This window comes from Apodemus sylvaticus, chromosome 22 (genome assembly GCF_947179515.1).
Source record: "Apodemus sylvaticus chromosome 22, mApoSyl1.1, whole genome shotgun sequence".
In the NCBI taxonomy this organism is placed as follows: Eukaryota; Metazoa; Chordata; class Mammalia; order Rodentia; family Muridae; genus Apodemus; species Apodemus sylvaticus.
Genome location: NC_067493.1, coordinates 53,220,119 through 53,241,030, shown reverse-complemented (window position 1 = coordinate 53,241,030; position 20,912 = coordinate 53,220,119). Strand labels below are relative to the sequence as shown.

Genomic DNA, 20,912 nt, shown 5'->3' with positions numbered 1-20,912 from the left:
AAACCAAATGCAAAAAGGTGTGGCGTGCAGCGGGAGCATGTGGAAGGAAGGGGGTGGCAGACGGGAGGGAGCCATGAGGGCTGTGGGGTGGTGCTGGCTCTAGGCCGAGATCCGCAGGAGATGTTACAGGGAGCTCGAAATAGCTCCTCACTGTTGGACAACAGAGCGAGAGGCAGGGAGCGCGCGAGTGTAGACGGGAGAGCAATGCACAGGTCGAGTCACAAAGAATGTTGAACCCCAACAAAAAGACTGGGCTCATTGATGTGAGCAGGCCACTTATTTCCGGAATATGCCTTTGATCTAAAGTTATGAGAGCACAAAACTTTATTTAAAAAAAAAAAAAGAATGAAAAGAACCAGCACGTATGAGAGATTTCCACTCCACTTCAGGACCCGAACCGAGTCACGGCTAAGGAAATCTTTTTTTTTTTCTTTTTTGAATAGCGGTTTTTGAAGTTCCCGGATGACCCCAAAGTTAGCAGCGAGCTCCTTGATCTGCTTCAGAGTTTGCTGTGTGTCCAGAAAGAGAGACTGAAGTTCGAGGGTCTCTGCTGCCACCCTTTCTTTGCCAGGACCGACTGGAATAACATCCGAAACTGTAAGTAGAACGGGCTCCTTCAGCTGGGGCTTGGGGATCGGGCACCGTTGCAAAGCCACCCAAGACTGACGGGAATAAGGCCTTCAGTTATTTACAGCACAGAAAGAGCTAATGACGCCGCTGCCTTTGATTGATAATCGTCCTCACAGAAGCAGGTTGCTTACCAAGCCCTGTTTCCCTGTGGCCGTCGGAACATTTCTAGGAGTTAGAAATGCAAGCTGCAGAGTTCAAAGGTCGTCCCTGGGCCTGTCAGTTTCTTCCAAGAGGAAGCACAGCCTGACTCTTTCATCTTCCTGAGGGGGTTGGGGGAGAGGCAGAGGGCTGCGGCTGAGCCTGCCTGGGATGCTGGTGAGCACCTGGCTGTGTTGACGCGTTTCCTCTGTGGTGCTGCTCTGTGCTCAGAAGTGGGGTGTGAAGTGCATACATCCCGGGACTCGGTCACACCTCGCTGTGTAATCAGTGTAAACTGAATCAGGTCATTAAGAGCAAGAATCTAATTCACTATCCACAACACCAAGAGCTGCGTCTGCTTAATTTATCTTTATGAATCGGTGATTTTGTTGCGAAGACTTTTTTTTTTTTAGCATGTCGTTGATTGAAGGTGACCCCGTGACCTGGCCCGCTGATCAGCACAGAGTAGAGTGTTGGCTGTCCTGTTGCCTGTTTGGTTTTGGTGCTGATGGGAGGCAAGGGAAATGGAAGCTGTTTTTAGGTGTCAAGTCTAAGCTTCTAATTAGAGCCGTGATTACAGGTTGAAAGTCCCTAATCAAAAGAAAAGGAAAAAAAGTACTCCAAAATCTGAAAGTTTTGAGCATTAATATGATATCCCAAGTAGAAAAATTCCCTCCTGAGTGTACCCTCATGAGCGTTTGCATTAAATATATAAAATCACCTCTGGCTGCGTATGTGGGACATTCATGAGATCTGTGCTTAGACATGGTTCCTAATGTCTGTCTCATTTTATCTAGATGTAAACATTCTAAATTCAGAGAAAAGAAAATGGGTCCTGATTGTTTAGGATGAGGGACTGCGTAGCCTCTTCTGCCTTCAGCTGAGATGTAAGAGTGGCTGATGTCTTGAGTTTTTCCTGTTGCTGCTATAAGGTACGCTGACCAAAGCAACTTCAAGGAGAAAGGGTCTGTTCTGCCCACAGTTCACGGGTAGAGACCAGCTTGGCGGCAGTGTCACAGTGGCAAGAGCTTGGGAGAGCTGGCAGCTCTGCTTCACTCTCAGCCCAGGCTCCCACCCCGGGGCTGGTGCCGCCCACAGTGGGCGTGGGTGGCCCTTAACCACTGGAGTTCATGCCAGCAAGGTAACATGCCACAGGTGTCCCATTTCTTAAGTGAAGCTAGGTTTTATCCAATTGACAACAGTATGGCTGTTGGCTGTGTTTTGAGCCAAAGGCCTTTTTGATTTTTCTCTAACCACCTGCTGAGGTATTTCAGCAGACTGTATTTCTTTCTATAGAGCCTTTCTGACAGCTTCTGTGTGCTAGCCTTCTGCCGCTGTGGTAAAATATCCGAGGAAAATCAACCTGAAGCGAGAGACACTTGATTAGGGCTAATGATCTTCAGAGGTTTCAGCCCATGGCCTCTGTGCTCTGATGCTCTCGGCAGCGGTGGTGGCTTAGTGCTGCACAGTGGTTGTGCGCAGTGGGAGGCCCATCTACCTCGTGGCAGGGTGAGAAGCACAAAGAGGAAGGACCTGTACTTCAGTGTCCCCTTTCGTGTCCTGCAGTGACCTCACCCACCCACCAGGCCCGACCTATGAAGGTGCCACCACCTCCCAGCATTGTGATGACAAAGCTTTCAACCCATGACCTTTAAATAGAGCCGTAAGTCCTAAGCAGACACGCTGGTTCAGTTTTCTAAGATTCAGATAATTCCCTCCCAGTTTTCCAAGGTGAGACTTTTTAATCAGTAATATATTTTCATTTTCTCTGTCATGCTCGCAGAAAGATTTGATAGACTATCCTTTAGATGCTATTCAAGTCCTTAATCTTTCCTTGTCTTGCCTTTTTATCTCATCTTCTTGAACAAGCAATTAATGTTTTTATGCATGAGCTTGCTAATTATCCCTAACGACGCACTTCCACTTAGGTGAGTCGGTGAATGGTGGTTAATTATCTGAGTAACTTTATTTTGTGTTTTGGTAGAACTCTGCGTTGTTTTTGCCAGGAGAGTTGGCCCTTCCTGTTGGGAGGTGGGGTTGTTCCCCCAGGATAATGCCCCTCCCTCTTTGATCCCCAAATCCGAGGCTGCCTGAGTTAGTCTGTATACAAAATGACACTTCGGTTGCATATACTGGGCAAGCATCTTCCTGTCTACTTTCATGTCTGATAGACCTTGATCTGGAAATACTTGATATGGAAACGTCCAAAACAGTCATTGTGAGGTTTCATTTAGGGACTTGGGACCGGAAACAGCAGCGGGAGGTGCTCAGCATAGACAGGTTTCCCTCCTAGTCCTTTTAAAGAAGGATTTTATTTTGTTTATAGTTCTGTGTATATGGCAGGGGTGTGCACATCTGAGTGCAGTGGCCTTTGGAGGCCAAGGATGACCAGACAGCAGTGGAGGAAGGGCGGTGGAGGTGGCTCACTAGTTAAGACGCCTGCTGCTCTTCCAGAGGGCCAGAGTTTGGTTCCCAGCACGCACGCGTGCACACATGCATGCACCTGCACACACAAACACAAATCCATAAAGACCTTGCTGACATTTATTGACTGCCGGCTCCTGGTGTAGTTAGTGGCTCCAAGGACTCACAAAATAGGTTTGCTTAAAGAAATTCTTTTAAGGGCTGGTGAGATGGCTCAGCGGTTAAGAACATTGACTGCTCTTCCAGAGGTCATGAGTTCAAATCCCAGCAACCACATGGTGGTTCACAACCATCCATAATGAGAAACAAATAAAAAAACCTATGGGCTGGGAGTGAGCAGGGCCGGAAGTGAATGGGGGCCAGAGAGAGTGGGTCAGGGCAAGAGGGCGAAGGGAAGGCGGTAGGGAGGAGGAAGAATCCCTCTTTTTTTTTTAATGTCAATCAACCTTGTATTTTGTACTGTCAGACTTTCCAAAAAGTTGCACAGTTGCTGCAGTAGCTCTGGACCCTTTGCTCCCTTGTCCCCAATGTGGATAGCTCTGACAGAATAGCTCCTCCCTTGGCAAAACTCAGATGAAAAATTTCTTATAATATTCTTCTGAAATGAGAGACTTTTCATGGATTTCACCAGTTTTTACACTGCGGGTCCCTCTCCTGTCACAGACCAGATCACACAGTGCTTGTTTCGATGTGGCTCATTCCAGTCTGGGGTAGCTGAGCTGGGGCTGGAGGCTTTGTCCTGAGTATTGGTAGGTGCCTGGTGAGCCCTGGCCGCGGTACGGTATTCATCCGGCGCCTGCTAACAGGTGTTTCTCCTTTTTCTCTGTGTGTTTGCAATCAGCTCAGGGGCCTTGTGAATCAGAACACTGCTGCACTCTAGATCTGAGCTGTTTTCTAACATAAATTACGCCTTTGTCCAGCTCAGTCTCTCACAAACACACGCGGAGTGACTCTCATCAGCCCAGAAACCTTGCAGTCATCAGGCCTCCCAGGTTCAGGGCCGGTGCGTCAGTGCCGTGGAACACTTCTGCTTCCCACAACAAGGTATTGTCCCTTGATGAAAGCAGCTTTAGTCTCTTTGCTAGCTCACCCCCAATTCTTCTTTTTCTTGTTGTAACCAATGTAAGGAAGTACTGCTTAACACAGCAGGTAATAATCGTTGGAAACGCATTATCTCGAGAGGTGGTCCTGGCGGGATGCAGACACACCATTTAAGAAGGGTCCAGACAGGTTGATTGACACCACCCAGGGTGGAGGTAGCAAGGGAGGGAAGACTCACTTCCGCTTCTGCCCAGGGGCAGGCAGAGCATCCTTGCCCTCCTAGGTACTGCCCCTTGGAATGGTCCTGGGCGATAGCCCATGACCCCAGCACTTGACAAGCTTCTCCCAGTGAGGCAGAGCTCTGAGGAGTCACTGCTGCACAGAACGCGCAGGTGTGTGTTCAGGCACCCATGGCTCAGATGTCTGTTCCCAGCCTCATGCAAAGTGTGTCCTTCACCTCTTGCTAGTGGCATCATTTCGGGGCTGAGCTCCAGGTCTCAGTAGGGACTCCCTGGGCTGTGCGATGCTGCCCCAGTGTTTCAGATTCTTTTTAACCTGACTTGATTTCCTGGGAGCCAGTTGGAGCTCCTGGCTTTCATACTTAGGGGGCTTCCTGACATCTCTCTGCTCCTGTCAATGGGAAGGTTTCGCTGTCTGGCACTTCCCCAGAGCACATCTTTTAAAATGTTTTCCCCCAACGGAACTGGCACACTTACACCTTTCCCCAAGGCCTCTGTCTCAAGGATAACAAAGGCGTAAATGCCGGAGGTGACCATGAAGACTCTCCTCAAGCTTCTCTGGCAATTGTCCTGGAGAGCCAGCGTCATGGGCTTTCCCTCCTGATACGGTCCTCTGTGTTCTCAACATGAAGCAGTTCTTGCCAAACTCTTCTGGTTTTCCAGGTCCAGAGCATGTGTTAGCAGAGAATACGTTTTGTTTTAATCCAGTCACAGTGACTCAGTGTCGAGCCCGTGCTGATGGCACGTTGAGCTCTTTTTCCAAATAGATGTCACTTTCCCTGTTCTCTCTGGCCCAGGGCAGGTGGGAGCTGAACTGTAAGAATCTGCTCACATGACTGTAAACCTTCGGGATGGGTGGGTGCATCTGGCCAAAGAGGAGGTAGCCGTCTTGTGTATAAAGTGTATAAAGTGAGCACTGTCATGTCGCTTCCTCTTTTTAAAATCACAGACCTTAGCAGTGTGGACTGCATCTATTTCATCCCACTACAAGATATTCTAATACATCACATGGTATTGCTTCAAAACCCTTCAACATCCATTGTACAGATGTGGATAGTACTGTAACTTGTTTAAGATCCTATGGAGAACGAGTGTGGTTTTGAGTCGCATGGACCATTAGATGTAAGGTTTCCTCTATTGTGGGCTCCCTCACTGGGCCAGTGACTGACATATGCCTGACCTCAGACAATACCCAGACCAGAGACTGGAGAGTCTCCACTCCAGGCATCTACCCTTGTGATCCTTCCTGTCTCAGAGCCGACTTGGGAAAGGACGTTGGATTGATGTCACGCCTTAAAAATCTGGATCTGTAGCCCCAGGGGTCTGGCCCAGACTGTCCTGTTTATTTAGAGCAGGGAGGGTCTGCCAACTTTGGTACTGCTCATGTTTGAGGACAGAAGATTGTCGGTTGTGGGGCTGCCGTGTGAACCGCAGGGAGCCTCTCAGCATCCCTGGCTTCTACCCAGAATGCCATTTAGCATCCATCCCTTCTGTAGTTGTGAGACTCAAAAAAAAAAGTCTCAGACATTGCTCTTGGTCTCTTGAGGGGGGAACTCAAGGGATTCAGTTGTATCCCGTGGAGAATTTCGTGAGGAAGAACAACATCCCAGTGATGTTAATTCCCCAAGACTGCTATTGCTAACGAGTCCCGGAACTGTTGCCAGAGGTCAGTAGGACGTTTCTACCCGGATTGTGGATTTCTACTCAGATTCTGTGGACCAGCAGAGCCGCTATCACCTGGGAGCTTGTTAGAGTCGCAGAGGCTCGGTCCTAAGTTGGAAGCTGTGTTTTAATAAGATCCCTCGGTGATCCCTGTGCATATGAGGGTTTACAAAGCTACAGGGAAGGAAAAAATCAGACGTGTCAGGCCGAGCATTTCTTCTTGCTCATCTCTGAGGCCTTCCTCAGTTTGACTTGTAGGCTCTGAATGGGAAGAGGACATTTTGGGGGGGGGGGGGGGCTAAGGACTCCCATGGGTGTTATGTAACTGCTAAGAACTGTTGACTTAATTTTTAAAAGTTTCATTTATTTATTTACAAGAGTGTGTGTGTGTGTGTGTGTGTGTGTGTGAGAGAGAGAGCATATGTGTGTATGTGTATGAGCATATGTGTGTGTGTATGTGTGTGAGCATGTGTGTATGTGAGCATATGTGTTTATGTGCATGTGAACATATGTGTGTGTGAGGTTTTGGGGGGTGTACACATGTGTCTTGGCAGTATGAGTATGGAGGTCTGTGGGCAACTTGAGAGAGTTGGTTCCCTCCTGCCACTGTGCGGGTCCTGGGAATCGAACTCACGTCATCAGTTTGGCAGCAAGCACCTTCGCCAACCCAGAGTTGTTGGATTTTTATGCTATGCTTGGAGGAATGTAAAGCTCCTCTCAGACAGAGGGCGCATCCTTCAAGATGATGTGTGACCGCCTCTTCATTTGATAGCCAAAGGGAACTGGCTTCTCTCTGTCAGTTCCCACTTTCCTGTTGTCTCTCTGCCTGTCAGTGAAGGATGGGCTAAGCATCCTTCATTAATTTCTCTTAGACAAGTATTATATTGGAATGCTAAGCACCTACTGTGTGCCAGGGCTCTGCTAGGCATCTTACTGCCCCTAGACTCCCAGTGAGTCAGTTCTTAGAATGAACCCCACAGTGTACAAGACGACCCTGGGGGTTGACGCCATGAGCTCTTAGTGAAGCTCACTGATGTGGTAGATGTCAGTGCGAGGCATGGAATTTACAGCCTTCCAAATCTAGCCATTTTCCTTTATCTTGTTTTGTTTGTGAAGGCTTATTGTTTTGTGTTTTAAAGATATGGTCTTACCATGTAGTCTGTGCTGTTCTTAAATTTATGATCCTCCTGCCTCAGCCTCCCAAATGCCGGGATTATACGTGTATACAACCATACTATCTAACATACTACTAGCTTAACCTTATCTCTTTAGGTTTTATTTCTTTTGAGACTGCTGGAATGGTAGAAGTTCTGAGTGAGACAAGGAGCTGGGAATACGGCTTGGCACTTAGGGTGCGCGTCACTCTTGCAGAGGGCTTGGGTTACATTCCCATGCCTGTACAGTAGCTCAGAATGGTCTCCAACCTAAGTTCAGTTCCAGGAGATCCACCTCCTCTTCCTACCTCCTTGGATATCAGGCATGCATGCAACACGCATACATACAATATAAGCAGGCAAAACACACAAACACACAAACTAAAAATAAATTTAAAAAATCGAAAAAAAACTTAAGTGATAGAGACAATTGTAGAGTCAGAAATGTCTCTCATCCTATTTCCAGTCCCTTCTTTTATGAGTTTCCTGTTTAACTTTCTAGAATATTCTATAGCAATATAAAATACCATCACCTCCTGTACTTCAGACCATGTCTTTGTTAATAGCTGAGATGTTATTTTTTCTTTTCTTTTTTCTTTTTTCTTTGTTTTTTTGCTTTTTTGGGATTTAGTTTTTTTCGAGACAGGGTTTCTCTGTATAGCCCTGGCTGTCCTGGAACTCACTCTGTAGACCATGCTGGCCTCAAACTCAGAAATCCGCCTACCTCTGCCTCCCAAAGTGTTGGGATTACAGGTGTGCGCCACCACTGCCCGGCAGCTGAGATGTTCTTACTGGCAGACCACTTACGTGCATCATTGAAAAGAATAAAGCCAAAGCTTTGGAAGACCCGGCTTCTCCAACAGCTATTCTTCCTGGACATCGTCTGTCTCTCTCCCAGACATGACTCCCTTATAGTGGTAACACCTGCCTTCTGTTTCCGTACTTGAGCGTTTTGCCCGTAGCACAGCGGGTTGTGTAGTGTGGTCCCTCACTCGGTCTTAGCCTCTTTCACAGCTGCTAGGTTCAGACCTCCCATTGCCTGGCCAGGTCTCTGGAGATGCTTTGTTTTGTCAGCTCCTATGAAGAGGATGCAGGTAAGCCTCTTTATGGCTTGGCTGGTCCTGAAATGTGTCTCTCTGCCAGTCTCCTGGTCAGTGAAGGAACAAGAGAAGGCAGGGAAGAGGCACCGAGGGCCCCTGGGTATCAGCAGGGAGGAGGAGGCCAAGGGGAGGGTGGGTTGCTGTAGAGTACGCAGGAACTTCAGCCCAGAATGTGGCAAAGGAATGACGGAGAGATGCAGGACTGACTTGGTAGCCTCTTAGGGAATATGCAGGGGATATTTATGTGTCTCCTGGGGGCTGTTCTGTTTTTACAGAGTAAGTGATGAAGAGGAGAAATAGGCTAAAAGGAGCTAACTGCTTATGAATTAGGATTATAGGCCTTTCTCCTCTAGCGTGAGTTTGATCCACATCCAGCAATATTAGAAGTATATATCCTACATTATAAATGGCGACAAGTTATTCTAGAGAAGACTGCAGTGTTAAGATGCAGGAGTGTCATGAGATCTGGGTGAAGGGTATTTCTGGTTCAGGAAATAAATGACTGGTTCAGAGTCAAAACAAGGGAATCTATTGCTGGAGGAAGGGCGATCTGGGAATCTCGGTTTCCTGGTGGGCTTAGCGAGAGGAGGCCCACGGACCGCTAAGGGAGTCATGCTTCATGAAGGGTCGAGGTTCGGAAGGGTTTGGTTTTCTATGTACTGACTTAGGGAATTCCCTTACTATATTTCCCATTCCTAAGACCCCTTGTGATGTACATGACGGACCGTGTCCCTCCTGCACGTCCCCCTCCATGGGTTTTCTTTTTTCCTGAGCCCCTCAGCCCGAGCCAGTGGTCCAGTCCCAGATTTCAACTGGATCAGTTCTAAATGAGATAAGAAAATGCTTTTTCATAGAGAAGATGGGCGATAGGGTTCTTAGGGAACCCAGAAATTGGAGTTCCCCCACCCCCACCCGCCATCAAGCTCTCGCTCGCTGAAAGCCCTTTCATAAACAAGCAGGCATGGAGATGATTTGGCCAGCGATTCAAAATTATATTAAACATCTGGGACTCTGTTCAGCAGCCAACTCTCCAATCAGTTCTATGAAGAGTGTTGATTGCATCCTCATTTTCAGAGGGTGAAGGTTGGCTGGAACCAAAGGGGACTGCTGGGGGAGTCACGGGGATGACAGCCGAAGGACAAAGAGCTGGCAGCACAGGTGGTCGATGGCTGAGGGGTGGCAGCGGTTTCCAGTGTTACACACCCTGGTGGTGCATGCTCAACTGCAGCACTCGTAGCTGGACCTGAGGCAGCACTTCCTCACCTACAGAGGGACATGTGCCAGAGACTGGCCCCTAGGTGTGCGTGTTCAGTAACTTTGAGGTTGATGAATCTTCTGTCCTACAGAAGACTGTTAAACCTTGCTTCATAGGAGGTTGGCCTTGCCGCAGTGGCTTCTGGGAGCAAGGGCAAGAGCCAGCTGGCTGAGCGCCTGCTGCATCGGGATGCAGGCTTTAAGAAGGGGAGGTGCTGAGCTGGGACCTTCAAAGGCACACAGAACAACATGGGGTGCTCCTCGTGGGAGGGGCGAGTGAGGAGGAGACAGGTGTGTTTGTCTGATTCTCCTGCCTAAAAGGAAGGAGGAGGCAGACAGTTGCTCCCCAGCCAGGGCGGGACAGAGAATAAAATATCTCCCCCCCCCCAGCCATGGGACACTGCTCTGTTGAGGAATAAGAGACATACAAGGTCCATGTGTACAGTTTAAACTTAGCTATGAATGTAGACATGTGACGCTACCACCAGGCGTAAGACGACAAGCAAGCCCACCACCCCCGAAACATATGAATTAGGATCATAGGCCTTTTCTCCTCTAGCCCCATGACCCTCCCTTTTGTCCTTGTTCATCCCTTCCTTTGTCCCTAGCAACAACACAACTGACTCCGAGCACGATGGAGAAGTTCAGCTTAGAATTCAGTGTAACTGAATCACAGCGTGTCCTGTCTGCCTTCCCTTACTCCACACTGTCCTCACACTCCTCCTGCTGAGGCACGGCCTGCAGTTCATTGCTTTTTATTGTTGGGTTGGGGTCCATTGTTTATCTCATCGCCTGCCAGTGGACATCTGGGTTGTCTCCAGTTTTGGGCCCCTGAAATACGATTGCTCTTAGCACATAGGCATTGGTTTGCAGACGCATGCATCCATTTCTTTGGTCTAAACAGGGATGGAATGATCGGACTGAATGGTACACATGTTTACCTTTCAAAGAGGGCACCAACCTCTTCCACAGCAGTTGCTCTGTTTTACACCCCCAGCAACAGTGCCTGTGAGACTCACTACACTCTGAACGGTTGGACCCAGAGTCGACTGTTATCTCGAATATAGTCAGCTGTGGAGATATGCTTAAGCCGTCTGCACCAGGATCCTGATGTAAAGTTTTAGAGGTCTGCGGAGACTGCTCAGCTGGTAAAATACATGCAAGCCAAGCAGGATAGCCTGAGTTTACACCCCAGCTTGGTGTGAAAAGCCAGACTTGGCTTGCTCCTGTGATCCCAGTGCTGGAGAGGCGGAGATGTGAGGATCGCTGGAGTCTGTGGGCCAACTCGTCCAGTCAGATAGGTAGGCATTAGTGGTAACTAACCAACTCGTCTAGTCAACTAGGTAGGCATTAGTGGTAACTAACCAACTTGTCTAGTCAACTAGGTAGGCATTAGTGGGAAGCAGGAGGAGTGACAGACTCTGCTTCAAAAACTAAGGTGGAGTGTGGTTAAGGAAGATGCTGGACATTGAACACACACACACACACACACCTGTACTTACAATTACATATACCCAAATACAACACACACATGAGATCTTCTGAACATTTATATGTACAACATCTCTCTCTCTCTCTTTCTCTCTCATACACACACACACACACACACACACACACACACCTGTACCTACAATTACATATACCCAAATACAACACACACATGAGATCTTCTGAACATTTATATGTACAATGTCTCTCTCTCTCTCTATCTCTCTCTCTCTCTCTCTTTCTCTCTCATACATACACACATACACACACACACACACACACACACACACACACACACCTACCTGTACCCACAATCACGTATTCCCAAATACAATGCACACATGATATCTTCTGAACATTTATATATATGCACACGGTCTCTCTCTCTCTCTCTCTCTCTCACACACACACACACACACACACACACAGACTACACAGTTATGACATTTGACTTGGTAAAGAAACTGTGCCATTCTGGATTTGTCTCCCTCACCTCAGCAGGGTCAGGAGGCTTGGTACTTACTCTTCGGGCTCCTGTGACTGCAGAGTTCGCTCTGCTGGCCTAGCAGGGAACAGTGAAAAACACTGCAGTGTCTCGAAACACATGCAAATGTAGGAGCGCACATTGATGCCAGGAAGACATGTCGTTGGTCATTCTCAAGGAGCTGAGGCCCCCAACTTCACTACTCTGACATGTCAATCCAGCTTCACCCTGACTTCCTCTTTGAGTGTGTGCCAGGGTAGCCGGATGGTTGAGGTGCTAGTAAGTGTGAGGTAAAGGGGAGTATCTGAAGACCGCCTCCTGCCAGCCACTTAGGAAATAAATGGCTCAGAGATGGTGACCGCCATGGTGTGGGGCCCCTCAAGAGGAAGACTGGAGAGAAAGTGCTGACGGGGATCTGGACCAATTTTCATATCACATGAAGTGAGGTCAGGAGCTGGAGAGATGGCTCAGCGGTTAAGAGCACTGACGGGTCTTCCAGAGATCCTGAGTTCAAATCCCAGAAACCACAATGGTGGCTCACAACCATCTGTAATGGGATCTGATGACCTCTTCTGGGGTGTCTGAAGGCAGCTACAGTGTACTTAGATATAACAATAAATAAGTCTTTAAAAAAAACCAGTGAAGTCAGAGGCTCTGTGCTCCAGTGTCATGACAGCAAGTTGACAACCCATCCTTGGTGATGCTTACAGAAAAAAAAAAGTGCACGTGGACACCCAGAAGGCCCTGGGTTCCTCTGCCAGTCAACAAGGAACACAGGGAACAGAGACCTTACATGATGCTGTGGGGAAACCGGTCGCTAGGTCCAGAATGTGAGAAATTCTGCAAGTCTCCTTAGACGAGGCTCCTCTTTCTCCTCTTAAGGAAGAAGAGTGTTCAGGTTAAAAGAGACATCAAACAAACCAAGCCTCTTTTGAAAAACAAAAGAGGCCTCTTTTGAAACTCATGGGGAAAACTGAGCATAGGGTCAGGTGTGGGGTGGGCACTGTCACGCAGGTGTGGTAGAGCTCTGTGGTTATGGATCAGGTGTGGGGTGGGCACTGTCACGCAGGTGTGGTAGAGCTCTGTGGTTATGTGTCTTGCTTTGCTTTGTTCTCCTTTAAGTACTTTATACATTTATGTATGTGTATTGTGTATGTGTGTATGTGCGTATGTGTATCCCACGGTGCGCATGTAGGGGTCAAAGGGCAACTTTGTGAGTTGGCTTACTTATTCACCCATGAAGGACCTGGCCATCCCTCAGGGTTTTCGCTCTCCAGGTGAAGCCCCTCACCGGCTGAACCACTTCACAGGTCCTGGTTATGTTTCTTCTAAGGTCTTTCTCTTGGACTGGTGAAACGGCTCAGCAGGTTAAAAACGCTCTCTGGGGCGTACATGGACTCCCAAGAGTGATCCTCTGATCTTCACCTCTACCCTGTCATCCACCCGACGACATGCAGTCACGTGCTCAAATCAGGGACGGCAACAATAGCAATAGTTTTAAGAAGTTCTTATCTGTAGAGCTGTGGTTCTCAGTTGGTGGCAGACATGGCAGTCTTCAAGGTATTTTTGATACCTTGTGGGTAGAGACCAAGGTGGTGCGTAATTCTGCAAACCCCACCAAGGACTTTCCCAGTCTTTAATGCCAAGATGCCACTGACTGGGAACCCTGGACTGGAACATCGTGCTGCAGCAACAGTGGGCATGGCCACGTCTGTGTCAGCAGACAAGCAGGAGAGAGCAGGAGCTGCCAAGGTTGGAGCTGGGGGATGGCCATCTTCTTAGAAATCTTAGGACGTGAACGTTTTGTCTTTTCATAAGCATTTAAGAGTAAAAAGCTTTAGCCAGCTGCAGTGGCACATGCCTTTAGTCCCAGCACCCAGGAAGGCGGTGAGGCAGCCATGAGTTCAAGGCCAGCCATGGCTACATACTGCACCTCCAAGAAAAAAAAAATAAGGCAAAATTTGTATGTGTTAGAGACTCAGGTACCGAGATGAAGAGAACAGCAAAGAACACTGTGCTTGCGATGTGCGTGACTCGGGGGAGAAGCACTGGGACTGAAGATTGCTGGGGTCTGGGAGCAGATGGGGGGCGGGCACAGGAACAGGGATGCACCTTCCTGCCTCCTGCTGAAAGGTGTCCAGATGGACATCACCTGACAGAAACCCTCCAAATCCAGACCAGCAGAGAAGCGCAGTCATGACTCTTTTGCAACTGGAAATGTTCCTTTTTTGAGTATTTCTAGCCTGATGTAGGTGGCTCACAGATTGCTGAATACCTAGCCAAGGGGGAGGGAGGAAAAGTTATCCATGGCAGAGAAATCTGGTTCCATTGCAGCCCAGAGGTGGGGGAGCGCATGTCCGAGTGTATAAGCCTTTGGGGGGAAATATACTTCAATCCCAAAGTACTTAATAGTTTTAAAGACTTACTTGGTTTTAAAACAGCTTCTTTTTTGTGTCAGGGTGTGTATTGGCTGGTTTTGTGTGTCAACTTGACACAGTTATCACAGAGAAAGGAGCTTCAGTTGGGGAAGTGCCTCCATGAGATGCAGCTGTGGGCATTTTCTCAATTAGTGATCAAGGGGGGAGGGCCCCTTGTGGGTGGTGCCAGCCCTGGGCTGGTGCTCTTGGGTTCTATAAGAAAGCAAGCTGAGCAAGCCAGGGGAAGCAAGCCAGTAAGAAACATCCCTCCATGGCCTCTGCCTCAGCTCCTGCTTCCTGACCTGCATGAGTTCTAGTCCTAACTTCCTTTGGTGATGGACAGCAGTGTGGAAGTGTAAGCTGAATAATCCCTTTCCTCCCCAACTTGCTTTCTTTGCCATAATGTTTGTGCAAGAATAGAAACCCCGACTAAGACAGGGTGTTTTCCTTGCGTGGATGTCTATGCCCCTCATGCTTCTTTGGCGCCCTTGGAGGTGAGAAGAGCGTTGTGTCTCCTGGGCCTGGAGTTGCAGATGGTTGTAAACTGCGATGTGGGTGTTAGGGATTAAACCCAGGTCCTCCGGAAGAGCAGCCAAAGCTCTTATCTGCTGAGCCATCTCTCCAGCCTGATTTTTTTTTTTTTTTTAATTTTAGCTATTTATGTGTATGGGCGCATTTATTTGCATTGGTATGTGCACATGTGAGTGTTGGTGCCCGTAGCGGCCAGAAGAGGGCGTCAGATCCTCTAGAGCCAAGGTTAAAGGGGGTTGTGAGCCACTAGATGTTGACGCTTGAAGCCAAACTGTAGTCCTTTGGAAGAACCTCGAGTTCTTCACGGCTGCTCATCTCTCCAGCCCCTAAGCTCTTAATATGAAGGAGTCATGGAGGAGGACCGTACACTCCTCCTCTGGTAGAGGAGGTCAGAATACTCAAATCCTGAGGTCCATGGCATCACCGCCTGAGGGGATATTGGCGTAGCCGTTAGCTGACAGGTGCCAACGGTCTTTAGGTTGATTAATTGATTGAAGCAAATTTTCCTATGCTAGCTTCCTTATTTATCTCAAAAGACAGCATGGTGACAAATTGATCACCCAAACAGTGTTACCTTAAAGTCTATTTCTGGCCCTCTGGGGAGTCTAGGGACAAGGTCTTTTTTATTTTTTTTAAGGTTGTCACAAACTGGTTGTTGTGCTCTGTTGGATTCTTGGATCTTGTATATTGTGAGGTTGGGTGGGCCAAGTTATCCTCACTACTCTGTACCCCAAAGAGAGGAACTGGGGTGGGGTGGGCCTGAGGCTCTGGGCAATGGGGTCTCCTTCTCATGGGCTGAGTTACGTGTGTCTGTCTGTGAAGCGATCTTGTTTGCCCATCCCATGACTTAACTTCCTTGCCAGAATTGTCCCTGTGAGCCCTCAGATAAAGCTGTCTTTCGCATCTCTCCACTCCGGCCCTTGTCTCGTAGGAAGACCTGATCCCTGCCCACCCCATCCTCTCGGAGTTTGTTGTCACTCACCTCCAGGGTGTGGCCTGAGTGTGCAAGCTGCTCACATTGACTGTTACAAACCTCACCATCTTGGACAAAACTCTAGCACCAACCCCTTCCGGCCACGAAAGACTGCATCTGTGCAGTCCGCTAAGACTCCCCCTGATAGCATCTTGAGTCAAGTTCAAGGGCTCCGTCCTCAAGGTCAGCCCTGCCCACAACTCTCTTGGGCCTCCGCTCCACCTACTGGCTCCTTAAAGCTCCTCTCTTCCCCACTCCAGTTCAGGAAGGTAGCTTTTAGCGAGCTCTTGAGATTCTATCCCCTCCGCCGTGTACTTGCTTTGCGGAATATTCAGAAACCCTTTTATACCTCTGCTTTCCACACCCACAGCCCGGCCCCATAGTGATGCAGCGGCCTCCTCACCACCTCAGAGCTCCTTCTATCTTGTAGGTGAGGTAGCACAGGCTCTGCTTTGTCAATCATGGGGCAGGGCATCATGTAGCGCTAATGCAACGAAAGCACCTTTGATTGTAGCGCATCAGTTGGCCATTTCTGAGTGCTCACTGCTGTCTAGGCACTGATTTGTGATGTCACACACTTTATTCACACCTTTTTCCTCTGTGATGAGTTGCGATATTCACTGCTTCTGCCACATGCAATTCAGTACAGTATCGGTCAGTCAGATGGGTGATTAGAGTTCAGGAGTAGACTTAGCCTCTCCCCTCCCCCTCCCTTCCCCTCCCTCTCCCCTTGTCCCCCTCCCCTCCCCCTTTCCAACCCATTTCCCCTTTCCCCTTTCCCTCTCTGTTTTTGGAGACAGTGTCTTGCTGTGTAGTCCTCCCCAGCTTCCTAACTCTTGGTTCCCCTGCCTCAGCCCCCTAAATTGTGGGAGCCACCACGCCTGGTTTCTCCTCTCTCAAGCTTTCTTGAAAGATGCTGGTTCTTTGGGCCCAGATGAGTACTCTGAAGCATATCTTGACTTGAGTTCCATACAAGTGGCGTGTTGCACGGAGTGACACATGACGTCTGAGAGATGAGCCCATACCCCGGGTTCTCATCATGTGTCCCTCCAACAGAATCCATATTAAACACCAGCTAAGGGCGGCAGGTGATGGCTGGCTCTGATAGGCATTCAGTGGTGCAGGGTGTTTCCGCTCTTCCACAGTAGAAGGGAGATTCCCCTGCAGAGAGCTAGAAGCAGTAGACCTACGAACCAAGACCACCAAGACTGGCTCACGTAGAAAAACTAAAGGTGGAGGGGAGGGAGACCTCGAGACCTCGGCGGGAAGTGAGGACAGGGCCTCTTACTCACTACTGCTGAAAAGAAAACAGGTTTGAAGACAATACATTTTCCCTCTAAAGCTTTTAATGAATGTCAGGATTAGAGAGAGGAGAGAGACTGAGGGATGAGAGAGAGAGAGAGAGAGACAGGGAGGGAGAGGGGCTTATGAAGGGAAATGAACTACAGTTCTTAAAATAGCCTTTGTTTCAGAGAGCTTTGCCCTATCTTACAACTGGCGGTTGGGTGGAGCTCCCCTCAAAGTTGCCTCTGCCACTAAGGGGAACGGTCCACGCCGACACCTCAAACATGTCGGCTTATTTTTTAAAACACAGGGAAGTTCCCCCCCCCACTTCCCACCCCCTTGTTCTTCTTCTGTGTTTTCGAGCAAAGAGTTTAGTGCATGGCTTTGCATGCGTTTGTCATCCGTCTGTGTTGTAGGCACTCAGGCCATCCAGATAAGTGTCTGCTCACGAAACTGCCACGTGACGGGCAGCATCGCAGTGCGCTGGAGCAGCATGGACTTAACCCTGATCACCAAGATTTCACGGAGATACTACTTTTTAATTTTTTAAGCCAAAGGGAAAATACAGTTTCGTGTGTGTGTGTGTGTGTGTGTGTGTGTGTGTGTGTGTGTAGTGTGGGTGCCACCACATGTGCAGCCAAAGTCGCAGAGCCACCTTTTGTAGTCAGTCATCATCGTTTTACGTCCTTTTGAGGCAGGGTCTCTGGCTCTCGCTGCCGTGCTGTGTTCTGCAGGCCGCCTCCCGTGAGCTTGTAGGCATTCTCCGGTCTCCACCTCTCATTCCATCGTAGGAGAGCTGGAGTACATACGTGTTCCTGGAATCTGAACGCTGGTCGTTAGGTTTGCCTGGCAAGCATTTTTGCCCACTGAGCCCCGCCCAGCCTCATCCCACCACTGCCCAGCAAGGCCAACAAAACAAACATTTCCATGTGGCGTAAGCTGTCCAAGAACTAGTCCCGGCTTCCTGCCTCTCCCATCGGTGTGGTGTCAGACACGTGGGTTTTGGGCTTGAGCAGGGGTTTTTGTTTTTTGTTTGTATACATATCAGAAGTGAAGCAGTTCACTGAGGGGAGATGCAGAGGGGCCTGGGGTAGGCCACACCTCTCCTCTGGCTTGGCTCCGAGAGGGCAAGAAGGGACACAGAGGCTGAGGGGAGGTTGCCGGGCCGTGACCTTAGTGGGAGTGTGCTCTCTTGACTGAGTGAAGCTCATGGGGTTCGAGGGCTGCCAGCCGGTCCCCTTCCTGTACTGCGCTCTAGGGTTTCATCCCTCACTATTACTCCCGATGACAGCTGAGGGCCTCAAACTGTTCCCCTGGTGCCAGAGGGTGATGGATCGGCGGTCATCTCACGTGCTGACAATGGGCACAGTCCCCACCTAAGAGGGGCCACTGGGCTGTCTCCTTGTCCGTCTTATGGACTTGCCCCGACCCTGCTGGCTTGTTTTAAGATGAGGTATCCAGGCATTTAGCCTTTTCATTCTGTGTGGGTCTCAGAGCTCCTGTGCCTTCTCTGTTCCTGGTCTACAGGAACTCCCTAAACAGGGTGCCTGTGCCTAGGGTGGGGCGGGGCTGGGCCGCGGACTCTGCAGTTCTAGCCTGCCCACTCAGAGCACACTCTGGGTCTCCCTGGCGGGTCGCCGAGCTTTTCTTTCGCTCCGTTTAACCTGCTGACCTGGTTTCCTTCCCATTGCCGTGATGCACACCTGGACAATAGCAGTTTTAAGGGAGGGAAGGTTGTACTCAGCTCCCGCTTCCACCTTTTGGTCTACCACCGCAGGGGCATGGAAGCAGGAACTTGGAGTAGCCAGTCCATCACATCAGAGAGCTTACGTGTATGTATGTGCGCTATCGCTCAGCTCAGTTCTCTTGTACAGCCCGATCCCGAAGGCTCTCACTGGGACTCTTCCCGGATGATTCTAAATTGTGACGTTGACAGTCCATTAGATCTGCATTTAACACCGAGTGGGTTTTCAACTTCACTCACTTTTTAAAACATTTATTTTATCATCTGTACGTCTGTGTGCATGAGCATGCCTGCAGGCCTCCCGCAGGGAGTTACAGGTGGTTGTGAGCCGCCTGCTGTGGGTGTGGGATCGAGTAATCCTGAATCCTCTGCAAGAGCAGCAAGTGCTAACTTGCTAACCTCTGAGCCATCTCTCCAGCCCCAAGTTTTAAACTTTAAATTCAGTAACAAGACCTTACCCCTCTGGGCCCCTTTCAGATGTTCTTGGTTCCCCTTTCTCGGGTTAGAATATCAACTTACTTCTGTGACAAAGCAATATGTACTTCACAGTCTACTTTGTTTTGTGCTTTGACACAGAGTCTCATTGTGTAGCCCGGCTCATATTGAACTCACAATTGTCTTGCCCTAGCTGGGTTTCTGGTGTGTGACACTGTGACTGCTTCTCCTGTCCCTTCAGGTCGCTTTCCTCTTCATCGTGTTGGTGTGCAGCCTTGGCTGCTCCCAGGATGCTCTCGAACTCCTGATCTGCAGGCCGTGGGGACGCCAGTGCACCTGGCCTTGGGGACGCCAGTGCACCTGGCACAGCTTGCTGTCCTCTTAGGCGTCAGAGAGCTGGCCTCTCAACCTCAGTCTCCGTGCACTCTGTGGAAGCAGGGCAGTCCTCCTGCTGTCCTGGGAGGAGTGTGTTCTCACACGCTCTCTCCACTCGTGTGTGCCGCTTTCTGTGTTCATTTCCTCTGCTTCCGGCTCCCGGGGCGCCACGCGTGGAGCCAGTCTGCCCAGCTGCAGTTTTTAAGTAGCCACCATAGCGTTTCCCTTCTAAAGGGCCCAGATAAAGGGGTGGGCATCCTCACCCTTCTTGGGGAGTTGACTCATTTCTTGGACACTTCTTAGGCATTGAGTCTGGTTTTTCACGACGTGTGAAAGAGGTCCCATGAAATCCTTGTTTGCAGAGGACCCTGTTCTGATGACCTGGCCCGAGGTTGGCATCTCTAGCTTTTAATCTGTGCTACGAGTTCTCCGTCTCTCAACTTGAAAATTATTTGACCTTCTTTCTTTATATCTCCCCTCTCCCTTGGTGTGTGTGTGTGTGTGTCTATGTGGAGGCCAGTGGATGATCTCAGGTGTCTTAGATCTCAGGTTTCTTAGGTACCATTCACCTTGAAAAAAAATGAAAGCAATGTCTTCTGTATATGGTTTGTTGGTTCCTCTGCGTGCATATGTGCCTGATGCTGGTGGAGACCAGAAGAGGGCATCAGCTCTTTGGAGTTGGAGATACAGATGGTTATGAGCTGCCCTACGGATGGTAGGAATTGAACCCTCGTCCTGGAAGAGTAGAAAATGCCCCTTAGCCACGGAGCCACCTCTTAAGCCTCTCTCCTTTCTCTTTCTGAGATGTGATCTCATCCTGGCCTTGAACTCCAGGCTGGCTGGCCAAGGCCTGCCAGGGATCCTCCAGCCTCCACCGCCCCAGCTGGTGATGAGTCTGTGCCTACCTGCTTGGCTTTCTTTATTTGTAACCTGTGGGTCTTGAACTCAGCCCCTTATGTTTGCTGAGCAAGCACTTGCCAGCTGACTCAGCTCTCCAGCCTCCCCCGCCTCCCCCGCCACCCGTGGACTGAGTCTTGCTATGGTTCTCGAGCTCATCACCTGTAGGCCAGGCGGCCCTCCTCCTATGATCCCCCTGCCTCAGCCTCCTGAGCGATTGGGCGATAGGCCTGGACTGGCGGCCAGAGCCTCTCTTCTAATCTTGACCACATTAATGCTTCGAGCATGGCAGAGTTTTACAGATGAGCCTTATTTTATAGTACAGAAATTCAGAAATCATAATTACTTCACTGAGGGTGGCTCCTACCTCTCTATTAATCATCCTCCTCACACAGAAATGGAATTCTATTTTAGTCTCCTACAGATAAATTAGTATATAGTGGAAAGGGATTCAACTTCTGTGAGGAATTAAATGCTATGGTAGAATTAACACAAACATTCACCTTGGTGTGTCTGTGCTTTGTGTAGCAGAGACCGACTGCTCAACGAAGACGCAGCGCCGTCTCACTGGACTGGAGCAGCTGCTATCCACGCACTGTATGCCAGCAGTGACTACGGCTACAGGTCACCTTCATGGGTGTT

At 49.3% G+C, this 20,912-nt stretch overlaps 1 protein-coding gene across 12 annotated transcripts in view; it reads left to right on the top strand.

Annotated features, from left to right (window-relative positions):
• Positions 1-20,912, top strand: part of Cit (citron rho-interacting serine/threonine kinase) — a 168,875-nt gene that overhangs the window by 38,747 nt on the left and 109,216 nt on the right. For all 12 annotated transcript variants that reach the window (XM_052169024.1, XM_052169023.1, XM_052169022.1 and 9 more), the window contains exon 9: positions 444-597. In XM_052169024.1, coding sequence (XP_052024984.1) covers positions 444-597 — 154 coding nt within the window. The remainder of the gene's footprint in view (positions 1-443; positions 598-20,912) is intronic.